The sequence below is a fragment of the Theropithecus gelada genome, chromosome 13 (assembly GCF_003255815.1).
Source record: "Theropithecus gelada isolate Dixy chromosome 13, Tgel_1.0, whole genome shotgun sequence".
In the NCBI taxonomy this organism is placed as follows: Eukaryota; Metazoa; Chordata; class Mammalia; order Primates; family Cercopithecidae; genus Theropithecus; species Theropithecus gelada.
This window is the reverse complement of record NC_037681.1, coordinates 78702836-78720310: the sequence shown is the minus strand read 5'-3', so window position 1 is coordinate 78720310 and position 17475 is coordinate 78702836. Positions and strand designations below refer to the sequence as shown.

The window sequence follows — 17475 nt, the reverse complement described above, 5'->3', positions numbered from 1 at the left end:
CAAGATAGTATACTAGAGATCTTAATGCTTTGCTGTAATACAGAATTCACTAAGTTCAAGTTTCAAACAATACTCATTCTCACATAGTCTTCATATGTAATATTCTATACAGTAGCCACATGTAGTTACTGAGCACATGAGCCACGTGGTAATTGGGCTCTTGAGACTAGATAAACCTTAGATTTTGAAGACTTTCATTTTAAAAAGTAAAATATTTCATTTGTTTATGTTAAGAGCATATTGAAATAGTATTTTTGATATACTGCATTAAATATTATTAAAATAATTTCACCTGTTTCTTTTAATGTATTTTAATGTGGCTCCTAGAAAATTTTAAACTACATATGTAGCTTGTATTACATTTCTATTGAACAGTGTTGACTATGTCACTAAATCTAGCACTTAATAATCACAGCATTTTGCAATTTCAAGCAAGTTCAAACCCTTTAAATGGGGTAATTGTCCTTTACTTGGCCCATACAATTTTTTGTGCTGGTCTTGTCTTTCCAACTAGATTAGACACTGAAGTATTTAATAAGCAGCTACTTATTGACCAAATTTTATTCATTCATTCAAAACTACAATCTTAGTTTTATCAGAAGAGGATCTTTATGTTTCAGGATCCATGAAGCATGTTTTTCTGGAAATATTTCATGAGAACCCAAGATTCCCTCAAAGGAGGTATTTTATCAACTCCTTAAACTCCTGTGGAAATAGATGTGATTTCAGCCAGTACATTTAGGAGAATTTATTCTTGAGGGTATATTTTTAAAAATCATTAACATTTTCCTTATTTTATTCATCAATCTTTTAATGGATATCCCTTCCTCAACACAGATTTAAGATAGCCTTGAATGATTCATTAAAGTTCAGTGTAATTTTTAAATGCTTAAATGCAATGTAAAGGCCTACCCAGCCCATGGTTCCTTACTGTACCACAGATCACAGAAAATGTGTTTATTTTTTCAATTATCCCAAGAATGGCACATCCCTAGGACCACTCTAGATGCACGAGAAGTTAATTTATTCCATAGAATAGATGCCTTAAGTTTTATCTATGAATTCTCCAGTAGAGCCCAGTTAAGAAATGACTAGACCTTTGCTTTGCCTAAATATTAATGATTAAGATTCACAGAAAGTATTTTTATCTATACAGTTGTGGTTTCTCATCTGAAAAAAGCATGTTTCTAAGAAACCAAGTTCTCAAAAAAAAGAAAGTTAGCATTTTGTCTGGCATATTGTAAAATTATGCTCTAAAAAGGCTTCTAAGAGTTATTTAGAAAAACATGGACAACAAGGAGTGGGTCAGTGATGTCTTGAACCCAGACACTGTACTATATTATTACTTAATCAAGTACAATTATGAATTTTAATAAAGTACACATATGAATTCCATATTTCCATTCTTAAAATGTCACTAAGTAATCACCGCTACAGTCACAGAAATAAGAATAATTGGTAATTTAAGGTTTTACTTTACCTAAATATATCAATCCAAATCCTCCAGAGCCAATCTTCTTGCCCAGTACCCACTGATTGCCTTCCATATCATCCAGAACCTTGCCTTCTGGAAGTGGAATAGGAAGTTTGTATTTTTCATTTCTTTTTGGTGGCATCACTTCTGTTGGCAGAAGGGGTGAGATAAATGGGTAAAAATAAAAACAAATAAAACTCTTTAGAGTTAAAATACATTTCCCAAAATGTCTTCAATGGGGAACTTTCCCAGGTTCCTAGAAATTAGGATTCTAAAGTTAATTCAGTTTGGAAAAGCCCACACATTATATTCAAATTAGAAATTCATATACATTACAATATTGAGATCTAAGAGATACGGATATTTAAAAAAAACAGAAGCAAATTAATCAAATTTCATTTAATACAACACTTCCAAAATTCATTTCCGGGGTCTATAGCACATATTAACAGTGCAGGATACACCTTAAGCAACAAGAAATTAACAATTTCCAATGAAAAAATAAAATAAATTTCATACACATAGAAATACTGCTTTCATTGAGAATGTAAAATGTTAAAAGTGAGAAGGTCTTCAGTCACTAGAACACAGAACTGGATTGGGAAGACACAGTCAATGGCAATGGACATCATCACCACCAAGCAAAGCATGTGACACCGAGTAGGTACGCAGTAAACATTTGTTAAATGAGCCAGGGATTTTCATGGATATGTAATTTAGCAGAACACTAGGCCATCGGGTAGTTCCCGGGCTGCCAAAATATTCTCAGCATTTTGTCTTCTTACCCTCTCTCAGTTCATCACAGTGAAAATAGTCCTGCCTTAGAGATTACTGCTGTGCCACCAACAACAAAAACATAATCTCCATAGCACAGCCATGCAACTTTAATCAACTAATTATAATTGTATATAGGTTAGCAAATTTCTCAATGGGAAATTCTGAGTAAAAAAATTTCTTAGGGGAAAAAATATATATGCCAGCATATATGCCTCAAAATAATTTAAATGTGAAGGTTAACCATGATCCTCTAAGTATTTCTGAAGAATTTTTTAAAACTATTAAGAGTTTCTGGCCGGGCGCGGTGGCTCAAGCCTGTAATCCCAGCACTTTGGGAGGCCGAGACGGGCGGATCACGAGGTCAGGAGATCAAGACCATCCAGGCTAACACGGTGAAACCCCGTCTCTACTAAAAAACACAAAAAACTAGCCGGGCGAGGTGGCGGGCGCCTGTAGTCCCAGCTACACGGGAGGCTGAGGCAAGAGAATGGCGTAAACCCGGGAGGCGGAGCTTGCAGTGAGCCAAGATCCGGCCACTGCACTCCAGCCCGGGCGACAGAGCGAGACTCCGTCTCAAAAAAAAAAAAAAAAAAAACTATTAAGAGTTTCTGACATGAAAGTTATTTATAAACATATACACGTAAAGTTTTCTTAATATAATCTTCCTATCTTCCATAAGTGTCTGTTTTTCCTCCTTCACTTAACTGCTTTTTTACCTAGCAGCATCATCCCAGGTAGAGTCGCTGCGTGTATCTTTAACAATATTCACCTGTCCTCCTCCTGATAGGCACACAAGGGAAGCTGGGAATTTGGATGGTGAACCATGCCTGGAGCATTGATTGTATCATAAAGTAGGAAAAGTTTTGTGGAGGTTTCCCTCGACCAGTACATTATAGATGCTGGTACCTATTACAGATTTACTGATTTAAAACTTAAAAGTCTCCGAAGTGTAAAAAACTACTGATTAAGGCATAAATTCTAAATAATTATAAAGAGGATAAACATATTTTGGGGCAAGGCAGTGGCTTCAGGGCTTGAGGCGGTAAAGGAGACCCTGACTACGAAATGCACACCCTGGGGGCGGGTCCCGAGTTCATCTGCTCGGGGAAACGACAGCCTCCTCTCAGGGCCAGTCCCTATCAGGGGTGTCCCTTTGGCTTCTGGGTACATTCCCAAGGCTAAGATGAAGTCCTCAACATGAGTTTCCGGGCAAACTGATACACAGAGTTTAACATGAGCCAGGGCTGACCTCCAACCCCGCCGCGGCCGCTGACCCTGCGGGAGGAATCGAGAGCAGCGCGGCCCAGCCGCCTCGTCCGTCCGCCCTTAGCGCGCCGGGGAGCCACGACCAGCCTTCCCGCCCCAAGTTCTCTCTGCACCGGCAAAAAGAGAAACGCCACCCTCTTTTCCACTGACACCTCGGACCCCGCTTTTGGCCAACGCGAGTAGAAGGGGACGCCTGGTTCTCACCCCCAGAGGGGAAAAAGGAACCAAACGCGGAAGCAGAGACCAAGCCCAGGGCATGACTAAGACGCAGCCCAGAGTCCCCGGCGTCTCACTCCGACGGCAGCTCTTTCCCGGGCGGGGCCGCGGCTCCGGCGGTGCAAGCGGAGAGCGGAGCGCGGAGTTGCTGCACCCCCACCAAGACCCCAGAGCAAAAGACTGACCGGGCCTCAGTGTCCCTCGCCGCCGGGCCGCGCGCACCGCCTCCTGCCTCGGGACCAGGCGGAGCCCCCGGGCCTACAATCCCGCGGGAAGGCGGGCCCAGCATCCGAGCCGGCCCGCCTTAGGGCCTTCTTAACTTCTCACTAGCTGCCTTGGCCTCGCAGTGCAGCAGCCCGCGGAGCCTGGCACAGGCCGCAGCCGGTTCTTTTCAGCGGCCTGTCCACGCCCCGGAGACGCCCAGGGGAAGGAGAGGGCGCGGCTACAAGTGTTATTACCTCCACCCTGGCCCGCCAGCGTCTGGACGAAGAGCCGCCGCCAGACCAGTTTGGTACGAAATAAGCACGACCTGCATTTGTGTAGGAGGAGTGTTAGGTCTCTACCACAGCCTGAGTACCACGAGCTTCCAAATGGCCAGTACTTACCGAGCTCTCGCCGAGCAACTAGTGGTACTAGCGAACACTCCAGTTAGGAGGGCCTGTATGTAACTCACCGCGTTTAAATTCTCAAAGGCATATTGGTTCAGGACCTATTTCTGCCATTAATCGTTGGATAATTTTAACACCGTAATTACTTAACAAACTTCAGATTTTTTTTTTGTCTGTGAAATGAAAATAACCATAGTTATTAGATTATAAGGATATTGGTTATGATTATGATAATAAAGTGAGGACTTTATTAAGCAGTTTTCTAATACATAAAGACCCATATCGGCCAGGTGCGGTGGCTCACTCCTGTATCCATCACTTTGGGAGGCCGAGGTGGGTGGATCCTCTAAGGTCAGGAGTTTGAGACCAGCATGGCCAACATGGTGAAACCCCGTCTCTACTAAAAATACAAAAAATTAGCCAGGCGTGGTGGCGGACGCCTGTAATCCAGCTACTGGGGAGGCTGAGGCAGGAGAAGCGCTTGAACCCGGGAAGCGGAGATTGCAGTATGCAGAGATCGCTGCACCCAAGCCTGGGCAACAAGAGCGAAACTCCGTGTCGAAGGAAAAAAAAAAAAAAAAAGACTCATAGCTTATATTTTAGACTAAACCAAACAAATGCTTAGAAAAAGATTATTAATACTTCAGCCTTCTGCATAGGAACCACCAATAATTGGTTGGGATGCAAATACTGAAAGGAAAATTGGAGCCCTTTAATGAATTTGATAGAATAAGGAATCTTTCAGACGGTCACCAAAATGAAAGATGGCATGAGAAGGCGTTTCTAAAAACAAAAAAGTATTTTTAAAGAAACTTAGTCCATAGAATAATTGTGCCCTTAGTCATTCACTGGTCCAACAGTGTGCTTTCTTATTTTCGTAAGATATATATGTAACAGATGCAATTGGTTACTGATCCTAATATCCATATTGGGTACTCTTTCCTCCTTTCCAAATTTGTTCAGCTTTCCACCACTTCCCCGGGTCCCTTGTGGGAAGACACAACTCCAGCAACAGCCACAGCAGATTACTTGTAGGTGGTTCCTCTCCCTACAGGCATGTATCCAGTGTGTTAGTAAATCCTGTTGGCTCAACCTTCAAAATACATTCAACATCTATCACTTAGCACCCTTACCTGCATTCTGGCCCAAACCATATTTTTTCTCTAGGTAATTGTATTACCCTGCTAAATATTTTATACCCTCTTACCCCTTTAGTCTGTTCACAACAAACAGCCACATGATCCTTAAAGCTTAAATAATTCCTGAACTTAAAACAATTCAGTGTCATTCCAATTTACTCACTGTTAGCCAGTCTTCACTATGACTTTAAACAGCATTTCTCAACCTGGGCACTATTGACAGTCAGCCTGGATAATTCTTTGTTGGGGGTATAGAAGGAGGAGGATGATTGAGAGGTAAGCTGTCCTGTGCATTGTAGGGTATTTAGCAGTCTCCCTGGTCTCCTCAGCACTCCCTCCCACACAAGTTATAACAACCAAAATGTCCCCCAACATTACCAAATTTGGCAAAATTGTCCCTCGTTGGAAACAACAGTGATCTACCTGTTATGCACTCCCACTCCCCAATCTCCTATTACTCTCTTCAACCGCAGTGGCCTGCTGTTCTCAGGAACGTTGCACATTTCCTGCCACTTGGACCACTCTTCAACCTGGTATCTATATGGCCTACTCCATCACTTCCTTCAGGTCTTTATTTAAAAGTCATTTCAGTGAGACCTTTCGTAAACATCCTATCTGAAATTTCAAGCCACCCACAATATCTCATAGCCTCTTTCTCTGTATTTTCCCCTAGTACCTACTGCTGTACAGCCATATATTATACAGTTTATTATTTATTTTGACAAAAGACAATCTTTTTCAGTAAATTGTATGTTTCATGAGGTCAGGCAACATTTTTGCCTGTTTTCGTTACCACTGTATCCCCAACCCCTAGAAAGGATATAGACAACCATTTCCTTCTTGAATGAATAAATGAATCATGCGGGCCCCATTCCAATTCCCATGATTGGTTTAGACAGTATAAAATAAATATGTGTTGAGTCTAGATAACAAGAGGTGAAAAGAAGTTTCCTGGACACATTCTTGGAAGAGATAGTCTGTGATATGATGGTTAAAATGGCTGCAGTCATCGTGTGACCATGAAGGTGGGGAAAAGTACTAATCTAAAGCCCCAGGAATGGCAGAATATTCAACAAATGTTAGAACAGCTAGACATCCATATATACAAAAACAAAGAAAGAAGAAAGAAAAAAAACCCTTAATTCATACCCCATGTAAAAATTAACTTGAAACTGATCATACAGCTAAATCTAAATACAAGATGTAAATCTAAAACCTTTTAGAGAAAACCTAGCAGAAAATCTATAATCTTTAACTGTGTGTAGTTATAAAGTATAAAAAATTTAAAAGCTGGAAATCTAAAAGAAGAAATTGACAATTTAACTTCATCAAAATGAAAAACTTTTGCTTTTCAAAATATACTATTAAGTTACCAAGGATTTGGAACAACTTGGAACTCTCTTATATTGCTGTTGATGGTACAGCCACTCTGGAAAACAGTTTGGCAGATTCTTATAGTGTCAAACATACAATTAAAATACAACCCAGCATTTGCATATTTACCCAAGATAAATCCAAACCTGTATCCACACAAAGAATTAGAGCAGCTTCATATATAATAGCCAAAAACTGGAAATAAATTTCCATCAACTGGTGAATGAATAAGCAAATATACAATGAACCATCACTCAGCAATAAAAAGGAGCAAAGCACCAGTAGTCAACAAGCTGGATGAATATCAAAAACACAATGCTATGTAAAAGAAAGAAGACACAAAGGAGTATATACAATATAATCCTTTATTCGAAATTGAAGAGCTGGGATTGACTGCAAAGAGCTGAAACATTGCAAATGTTAAATTTCTTTACTGTGGTAGTAGATACATTATTATACATTTGTCAAAATCCCTCTAATTGTACACTTAAGATTGAATTGTATATAAATTATACCTCAATAAAATCGATTTAAAAGAATGGCAAAAGAGAAAGATAGGAAGATCCTGAGTCTTTGAGGCCATTATTGAACTACTAATTCAACTAATCGTGAACCACCATATTTTCATCTTCATCCATGAGATGTTAAGTGTTCTTATTTAAACCACTTAGCATTGGTTTTTATATTTCTTGCAGCCAAAATCTTCCTAACAGCAAAATAAAGTTTCAAGTTTCATAAGTGCCAATGATTTTTAAATGTTAATAAATTTGTACTAAATAAAAATGGCAACAGAGGAGCAGGTAAACCTATATTGAGAATATGTGTTTTTTTAAAGTGTTGGGATTTAATGCAGAATTTTATGATTCAGAGCATATTGCTGTGTGTATGTTTCAAGATGAAAACTGACAGAATATAGAAATACAAATTTTGGAACTAGTGAAAGAACATCTTCTGAATGAACATGATGAGAAACAAGAAAGAAAAGAGAATCTAGACATGAAAGCACTGAAGTGTGAGTCATCAGAAAAAAATATGGGGAAAACTAGGTTTTCAAACAAAGCTATTTTGATAGATCTTACAGGCTATGAATGATTCACCACAAATACACACGCACACAAAAGGACTTTCTTGGCTGTATGCCAACTTGTAGGTATGGCATGGGTTCTGCTTTTCAAAGAACCAGGTGCTATAAAATGCTCACACTGGTTAAAAAGAAAAAGAAAAACCCAGCCATTTAGTAAGCATACTTTACAAGGCCAGGATCATTTCAAATCAATTAAAGTGTTAAAGATGATGCATAGACAAAACATTCAGAAAAAGCCAATTTTTGTTACTTAAAGTGAGATAAGATCATATCAGTGGAAACGTTTTGCCTGCCAAAGAAGAGCTAGTTTTTTGCTTTATAAAAATCAGGAGGCCATTTGCACTCATAAACTTACAATCTCTAAACAGCTAAGCAGTTCCTGACATAGAAATTTTGAAAATAATAGAATTCAGGTAAATGGAATTCCAAGCCCATTAGGTACACAATCAGACCAAATACCTATGTCCTCTGCATTCTTTACATATAAGATAATTACAAAGTATAAACTTAACCATCCAAATGACATAATTCTTGATTGTCTATATAAATGAAGGATTAGAATATTAAAAATAATTTAAAATGTCGTATCAGTATGTCATGTAAACCAAAAAGTATCTGAGATAAGTCTCAATCAATTTAGAAGTTTGTTTTGCCAAGGTTAAGGACATACACGGGATACAGCCTCAAGAGGTCCTGAGAACATGTGCCCAAGATGGTTGGTTTTATATATTTTAGGGAGACAGAAGACATCAATCAATACTTGTAAAATATACATTGGTTCAGTCTGGAAAGGCCCGACAGCTTGAAAGGGGGGTGGGATGAGGGAGTTCCAGGTCATAGGTGGATTCAAAGATTTTCTGAGTTTATCTAAAGACCTGGAATCAGCAGAAAGGAATATCTGGGTTAAGATAAAGGACTGTCGAGACCAAGGGTATTAGTTTACTGATGGAGCCTCCAGGTAACAGGCTTCAGAGAGAATAGACTTTAAATGTTTCTTATCAGACTTACAAAGATGCCAGATTCTTAGTTTATTCTCTCCTGGATCAGGAAAAAGACTCGGAAAGGGAAGGGGATTCTCTACAGAATGTAGATTTTCTCCACAAGAGAAAGGTTTGCAGGGCCATTTCAAAACATGTCAAAGAAATATATTTGGGGGTAAAATACTACATTTTTTTTTCAGGGCCTGCTATCTGTCATATTGGTATCTTACTGCTATGAAAGGTCTGTCTTGTCAGTGTTAAGGTCTGTGCTTTAATATTAATGCTGGTCAGTTGTGTGGGAATTTCAAAGGGAAGAGGGTGTAATGAGGCATACCCAAACACCCATTTCCATCATGGTCTGAACTGGTGTTTCCAGTTAACTTTGGAATGCCCTTGGCTGAAAAGAGGGGTCCATTCAGTTAGTTTGGGGGCTTAGAATTTTATTTTTCATTTATAGTCAAAAGTCTCAATAAAATTTTTTTAAGGATATTAATTTGTAGAACCTTGCTGCAAACAATGTAAATGTAAATATGTATCAGATTGTCTCTCAAACAATTGAGTGTAGTAAACCAAATATTGACTAGCCAAAAGTGGTATGATTCTTATCCTGTCCATTCCCCAAATACAAGCACCATAAAAGGTTAATTATAAGACTATATTTACACTCTACATCCTTTTTTCCCCCAATTAACATCCCTGCAGTAACCAAAAACATGAGCTGGATAAGGAGGAGAAGAGGAGCTGGCTGAATGATTTTTAAGTAGAAGCTGAATGTTCAGTAAGAATAGAGTTGTTGAAGCATTCGGAGGAGAGGTAATAGTTTCCCTGTGTGTCATGTAAGCCATGCTTTTAGGCTTTCCTTTCAGGCGATTGCAACAACATCCTCCAAGGGACTTGAAAGAACCTTCTATTCCCCAAATATTCCTGGCCATTCCCAGTGACTATCTCAGATATGCTCCATCGCTTTCTCTCTCCTGCTGTGAACCTTTTGGTTGATATCTACTGTTGAGACATAGTTTACCCAACAAATTAGGTGGAAGTACCTGGCTAATATTGCTAGCTGCCTTCTTCCACTCAACTCTATCCCTGACGTTCTGTAGCTTGTAAGACATCAAAATGGACCTGGGTTTTCTGCAGCCCTTAAGACACTTAAGTTGTGGTCTACACAGAAGCAAAGGCTTCTCTTGTCCCTTTGGGTCACAATTTCTCTTACTGCTTTACTACTTCCACTACAGGGGCTAACAAATGTTTTAATGTAAACAGTGTATTTAGGTTTTCTTCTAAGTCTCACTGCCAATTTCAGGACCTAAGCATGCAGTTTGGAGCTAGTAGACACAACAAGTGAAAGATGTTATGTTCAGATTTATTTTCCTTTAGATATCAGAAAAGTTATTGGACAAACCTAGTCTTCCTGACTACCCCTTCCGTTACCTGTTACACTAAGTTATCTCACTGAAGACTCCCTGTTATTTCAGGCAAATAAACTCAGATGTCTCTGGATCTAGAAATGAGTGAAAAATATAGATTCCATCTGAGACATACACAATTATCAAATTACTTAAGATATACCAATATTTAAATCTATTTATTATAAAATACATGCTTACCAGGGCAACATAGCGAGAACCTGTCTCTACCAAATTTTATTAATAAAAAGTAAAAAAAAAAATTAGCCAGGTGTGGTAGTGTGTGCCTGTATTCCCAGCTACTCAGGAGGCTGAGGTGGGAGGATTGGGAGCCTGGGAGATTGAGGCTGCAGTGAGCTATGATCACAACGCTGTACTCCAGCCTGGGCAACAGAGTGAGACTCTGTCTCAAAAATAAGTAAATAAGTAAAAAGAAAAAATAAATAAAAATAAAATACATGCTTATAGTAAATATTTAAGAAAATATCAAGAAGTAATTATAGAGGGGGAAGTTGCCCATAAAAAATTTAAAAAATAATCTCTGTTAACATTTTAGTACATGTCCTTTCAGTGTTTTGTTTTTTATCCCATAAAAAACAAAAGGCATCAAAAATGGACCTGGGTTTTCTGCTTTCTAGGTTATATGCTTTCTATAGTTGTACTCAAATTGCATGTATATAATATTTTTATTCTGCTTTTTTCAATTAGCAGTATAACAAACACATTTTCCCCCTCTCCAGTCATCAGTCATGATCCTGCATCCTTAAACAATTAGTCACTAAATCCCGAGTCTTTAATATGCTTATTGGGGTAATGAGTTGGGGAAAAACAAGGAGTGATCTCAGGAAGCCAGGGAATTCATATTGAAATAAAAACAAATGCTAGGGAGAGAAATAATTAAGAAAACTAGAGGAGAAACAGAAAAGACAGGAATTCAATCCTGTTGGATGTAGGAGAAAGTTTTAGGAAATAAGGAGAGAGGAATATGAAAGTTTTTTGTGGAGAACAGCTGCTCTGAGATAACTGAAACTGAAAGAGAAAGAAAAAGAGCATTTTTAAGAGTTGAATGTACTTCCCCTTTTGGCAATGTTCTGAGGAAGTGCAATAAGGATGCACATTGCTTTCAGTTATCTTTGGCTGCAGGAGAGTTGTTTCTTGGAATATGATCCTATGTGAGGATCTTTTCAAAATGAGGGTATAAACTGGCCAGGATGATGTAGGTTTTATAATAGCTTTTAAAATTGTTTTATTTTTACATAAATCAGATAATACCTTACTTGCTGTTTCACATCTTGATTTTTATCAACTAATAGTATTGTGGCTTCCCCAACCTGTATCAATGTATAAATACTTTATCATATTCCAGTTGTACATGTTTTCTAATATTCCATAGTGTAGATGTATCATCATTTAATCATTTTTATTTAGATGAATATTTAGGTATTTTTTATTTTATTCCAAATTATCAATAAAGCAGAGATGTTAATCAGTCTTATTTCATCAGCACCTGTAGTAGTGACTGAGGTGTGGTTGAGGCTTGCATATTAAATTGATAAAAGACAGATAACAGGAAAAAAGGCATATGTATCTTTATTGATGCTAAATTTTTTTATGTGCATAGGGTCTCGCAGAAAGAAAGTGAAAACCCAAAGAAGCAGTTAGTCTTGGGGGCATGTGTACCATTTTGACAAAGTGTGATGTATTATGGAGAAGTGACTAGACAAAATAAATGAAGGCTCCTAGGGGCAGTAAACTGTGGAACAGTGACTAGGAAATCTAGGGTAGATAAAGCTTGTTTAGTAAGTTTTGTTAGGCAGATAAGAATAATCATCCTACTCTTGGAACTGGAGAGAAAAACACCTTTACAAATGAAAATCTATGTTACCTTTACAAAGGAAAATTTATATACCACTGTTAGGCAGAAAGGAGGAGGCCAGAAAGTTCTTCCTGTGTGTGCTCATATTAGTCCATTTTCACACTGCTATTAAGAAATATCTGAGACTGGGTAGTTTATAAAGGAAAGATTTAATTGACTTACAGTTTAGCATGGCTGGAGAGGCCTCAAGAAACTTCAAGTACCTTTTTCACAAGGCGGCAGAAAAAAGAGAGAGCAGGGGAAACCGCCACTTATAAAGCCATTGGATCTTGTGAGAAATCACTCACTATCACAAGAACAGCATGGGGGAAAACCACCCCCATGATCCAATCACCTCCCACCACGCCTTTCCCTCAACCCCTGAGGATTACATTTCGAGATGAGATTTGGGTGGGGACACAGAGCCAAACCATATCAATGCTCCTCCTCAATTGCTTTCAGCTCCAAATCATCCTTATATCAAAGTGGCATATTTTGGAGTGTCATATTCTAATTCCTATATTGACATGTAGCAGGCAATGAAATAAATGCTTGTTGAATGAATACTTGCTACACTGCCTATTTTTCAGTCTTTTATATTTTCCCAATGAGTTGGCAAATTATTGTGTTGCTTTAATTTTTATTTTTCTGATTACTAGTAAGGTTAAGAAACTTCTCATTTGTTTATTAGGCATTTGTATTTTGTAAAATTAGTTTTTTGTCTATAGCTCTTCCCATTTTTCTACTCAGTTTGATCATTTTCTGAAAACAGTTTCTTTATTGGCAAAAAGAAGGGAGACATATTGCAGGAGTATTGTAAGGATTAAATGAGAAGATGGCAAAGAACCTAGCATAGTAAATAACTCCTTAGATATGAATGTACTTCCTCAGTTTTCTCAATCCTGAGAATACTCTTGAGTAGGAAGGTATTGGTCCACATCTTTTAAAACACTCATTTGAAAAATGGGGGATTTTGTTTCTGTGTCTTCCACAAACAGTTTTTTTCTTTAAGCTTTTCATTGCACACATGCAGATGTTTATGGAACAAGAGTCAAAACCTACTTCTGCATCCCTCACTGCACCTGCCCCCTTTCCCACAGAAAATAAACAGATTCTAAGGTCTTTCAGTTTTTATTCTTAGGGCCTATAGACCTTGAGCTCAGTTTGTCTGAACCAAAATTATATAGGATCTTGAGTACTTGATAAAGAGTTTAGCCTTGACATTATAGACCTTGGCTGTGTAACACGGAAGTCATGAAACACCTGCGACCATTTACATTTAAATGAATCAAGACAGGGGAATGGTGGCTCATGCCTGTAATCTCAGCAATTTGGAAGGCTAAGGCAGGAGGATTGCCTGAGCCCAGGAATTGGAGATTAGCCTGGGCAACATGGCGAGACCCCATCTCTAAAAAAAATACAAAAATTAGCTGGGCATGGGGGTGCATGCCTATAGTTTCAGCTACTCGGGAGTCTGAAATGGGAGGATAAGACTACAGTGAGTAGTGACTGCACCACTACACTCCAGACTGGGCAACAGAGTGAGACTCTGTCAAAAAAAATTAATAAATTAAGATTAAGCAAAATGAAAAATTCAGTACCAGTTTTATGAGTTATGTTCCAAGTGCTTCTTAGCCACATATACCTAGTGGCTACCCTATTGGACAGTGTAGATTATAAAATATTTCCATCATTGTAGAGAGTTATGTTGGACATCACTACTATAGACAATAGAAAATCACTGGAGACTTGAGCAAGAGGCTAACACTAACTGCTCATGTGTGATAACCACACAGAGTGATATATATGAGAAGGTCTATTCTTTTATTTCTATTTTTTATTTTTTGAGACAGAGTCTCTCTCTCTCGCCCAGGCTGGAGTGCAGTGGCGCCATCTCGGCTCACTGCAAGGTCCGCCTCCCGGGTTCACGCCATTCTCCTGCCTCAGCTTCCAGAGTAGCTGGGACTACAGGCACCCGCCACCACGCCCGGCTAATTTTTTGTATTTTTAGTAGAGACGGAGTTTCACCGTGTTAGCCAGGATGGTCTCAATCTCCTGACCTCGTGATCTGCCCACCTTGGCCTCCCAAACTGCTGGGATTAGGGAAGAATGGTCTATTCTTTAGCCAACACCATATTTTTTTGACTACTGTAATTCTAAACTTCATTTTTTTTTTGGTTTTACATATTATTTTTGTATATATAAATATATATTAATTTGAACATAGAGAAGTTGTGGAAGGCATATACCATCTTGATACTGATTACATTGGGTTATCTCAGCATATAGAGAGGGTTAGAGTAGATTAATGCTTTATTTTAGACTTCTGTCACTTTTTACTCATTATAACAAAGAAAAATTCATTTGTGTTGTTTCTAGAAAATGAAATTAATGATATGCCCACTTCACCACATTTATTTTTTTAAAAAGATCCTAAGGGACGATAATTTAGTACTACATAGAATGCAGATACTTTGTAGGAATATATGTTCCTTTTTTGCAATATAGAAAGCCCAGAGTAATATTATTATATCAAAAATACTCCCTTTCCTGGTGGAAAAGGATGTACGATGCTGCTTCTACTCTACTTCCTATCTACCAGATATAGTAGGTGAGAAAAAAAATGTCATACAATTGGGACCACTTCAATAAGCAATTGGATAAAATTAATGATATGTTGATCTCAGTTCTGAAAAGACCGTGCTTTATTTAGCTGTCTCAGACATATAAGAAAAAAAAAATTACTCTTTTTCAAGGATGTTTAAGAGGATACTTATAAGCCACTCTTATGAAGTCTTTCTAATGGCTAACAACCATAACTAGTAATGGAAGTTCTGTCTTCTAAGATTATTCCCCATTTATATAGTTCAAAAGAACAACTCTATTTTGAGGACAGTGTTTTTTACATAGTAATCTCATTTTATACCCGAATATTATCCACATTTTCCTATTTCATATTTTCACACATATGTGGCTGGGTCTCATCTGATGCCACTTCAATTCACTTATAAAATAGAAGAATTCTACTGCCCTTTCATACATCATGGAGCTTTCTCTCTTCTCCCCTTCCAAGTTATAGAGAAGAAGGCTAAAAAAATCTTCCCTAAAAGTAAAGTTAGCAATGTTGAATTGATTGGATGAAGGTAATGAACATTCAAATGTCAGTATATTGGAGTGAGTCAATAATGTGAAGTATTTATGACAGTGCTGATTCATTTCATAAGGCTACTCAATCAACTATGAAATGCAAATGTTACTCGAGTCATGAAATATTCCTCTGAAACTATCTGGACAATCTGTTATAGAATAATTCATGCTGCATAGATACTCCTGTGTTTTTAATGTACATAATAGTTTCCTGGAATCCAGTTCCAATCCATAACAAAAATAAACTGATAAATAGATAATAGGTGAAACAGAGAGTAAGGAGACCATAGACTGATGAAGAAATCTGTGAAAACTTCTGGGTAATGTAATGATAAGAGCAGGTTTTTATCTCCCTGCTCCCAAATTCCCATTGAAATGTCCAATATAATATTGTTAAGGGGGAAGGAGGAAAATAATTCTACGGCAGCAACAGAAAGGAAAGATGAATACTGGCCACATGCAGGAAACTTTGGGGGCATTTCTGTTAAAATTAATACAGATAGGATTAAACTGTTGGAAGGCATGGAGTACCCATGTCAAACATCCTCTTCTAGAAAAGCAATGTACCCATAATACAGTAGAGAATATACTAACCAATTAATACCACCCCACCTTCAGATTTGGAGGTATTAGGGCTAAAGATAAATCTCAGGCATCATGTCATCAAGAGCACAGCCTCATTTATGTTGAGCAAAACATTTGGACCATGTCATATGTCTGCGAGGCCTCATGGGGCAATGACCTGGCACCATTGAAGCTTGTCCCTACACCAAGAGTGAACCACCAAGCATTTAGAATAGTACCTAGTTTACAGATATTCAATAAATATTTTGAAGGAATAAATAAAGTTTTTTTTTTAAGAGATACACCTAATGTAAGTGATGAGTTAATGGGTGCAGCACACCAACATGGCACATGTATACATATGTAGCAAACCTGTACGTTGTGTGCATGTACCCTAGAACTTAAAGTATAATAATAATAATAAAAGATTATAATCAAGGAAAAAAAAAAGAAAAAAAACCTCTGCAACCTGGTGTCAGCCTTCCTTTAGCACTGCCTTGAGGAATGAAGAACAAAGATGAGAGATGCTCTCATGCTCTAAGGCCAAGATAAGTTGATGGAATAGAATAGAGGGTAAGATGGAATGGCCAGAAACAGCAATTCAGATTCATTCACTCACTCATATATTCTTTGAGCTTGACTGAAGAGGGAGAATGTAATAAAAGAAACCATCCTGCCTTCTTAAAACTTAGAGCCTTGTAGAAGGAACAGCTGTTAAATAATCACTGGAAAAAACTATAGGATTCTATTAGGAGCCATAATAGGAGGAGCTGATTTCAGCAGTCAGGCAGGATCATGGGAGCAACACTTTGAGGGAGTACCACCTGAAATGAGACCTGAAAGATGAGGAATTGGTAGCAGGCAAACTGGGGTAGAAAGAACATTTCATGGAGAAAAGGACATATGCAAAGGTCCTGAGGTGGAAAGAAATTAGGTAAGGCCCCAAAATAACAACTATGAGAGGTGATAGCAGAAAATGATTCTGAAAGGTAGGCAAAGAACAGATCATACTGAAATTTGTGAGTTTAAGTATTTTTGACTTTTTCCTAAGTAAAATAAGCAACCCACTCTTCCTTAAAAAAGAAAATAATATGATATTATCTATATTTAAAGACTAGCTACTAAGTAGAGAATGATTCATAGTAAGAGGTGGCAAGTAGTTATTAAAATTTGTAAGCGCCTACCTAGGATCCTCAGAAATTATTTGGGAAGCAACTAGGTTATCCGTACTCACATTGCATAGGAGCTTGAGTTATTTTATTTCTATGACAAAGGAAAGAGTTGATCTAGACAAGACATATTCTAGTAGGAAATTATATCAGGTTAACAGAAACCATGTCCATTTCTTTTTGGCCATAAAACAAGACAGGGAAAGCACAGATGGCTCTCTGTGGATGACCAAACTGGGGAAAATTATCATATTTCAGGAAAGATCCTATAGTTTAGACTACAAACTTCCTTTGAAGAATCAAACCTGCCTTCTTTTAAAAATAAATTTGCTGTGATAAGCAGAAAATCCTTCTAGGAAAATTTGGATTCATATAAATGTAAATAACAAAGAGGATATTTTTACTTATGAAACTAA

The 17475-nt window shown here is 37.9% G+C and overlaps 1 protein-coding gene across 2 annotated transcripts in view; it reads right to left on the bottom strand.

The window, feature by feature from the left end:
• Window positions 1-4174, bottom strand: part of VRK2 (vaccinia related kinase 2) — a 109211-nt gene extending 105037 nt beyond the window's left edge. For both annotated transcript variants that reach the window (XM_025353739.1, XM_025353740.1), the window contains exons 1-2: window positions 3919-4174; window positions 1481-1621 (exon numbers count right to left, since the gene is read on the bottom strand). In XM_025353739.1, coding sequence (XP_025209524.1) covers window positions 1481-1616 — 136 coding nt within the window. In that variant the 5' untranslated portion in view covers window positions 1617-1621; window positions 3919-4174. The remainder of the gene's footprint in view (window positions 1-1480; window positions 1622-3918) is intronic.
• Window positions 4175-17475: the final 13301 nt, after the last annotated feature.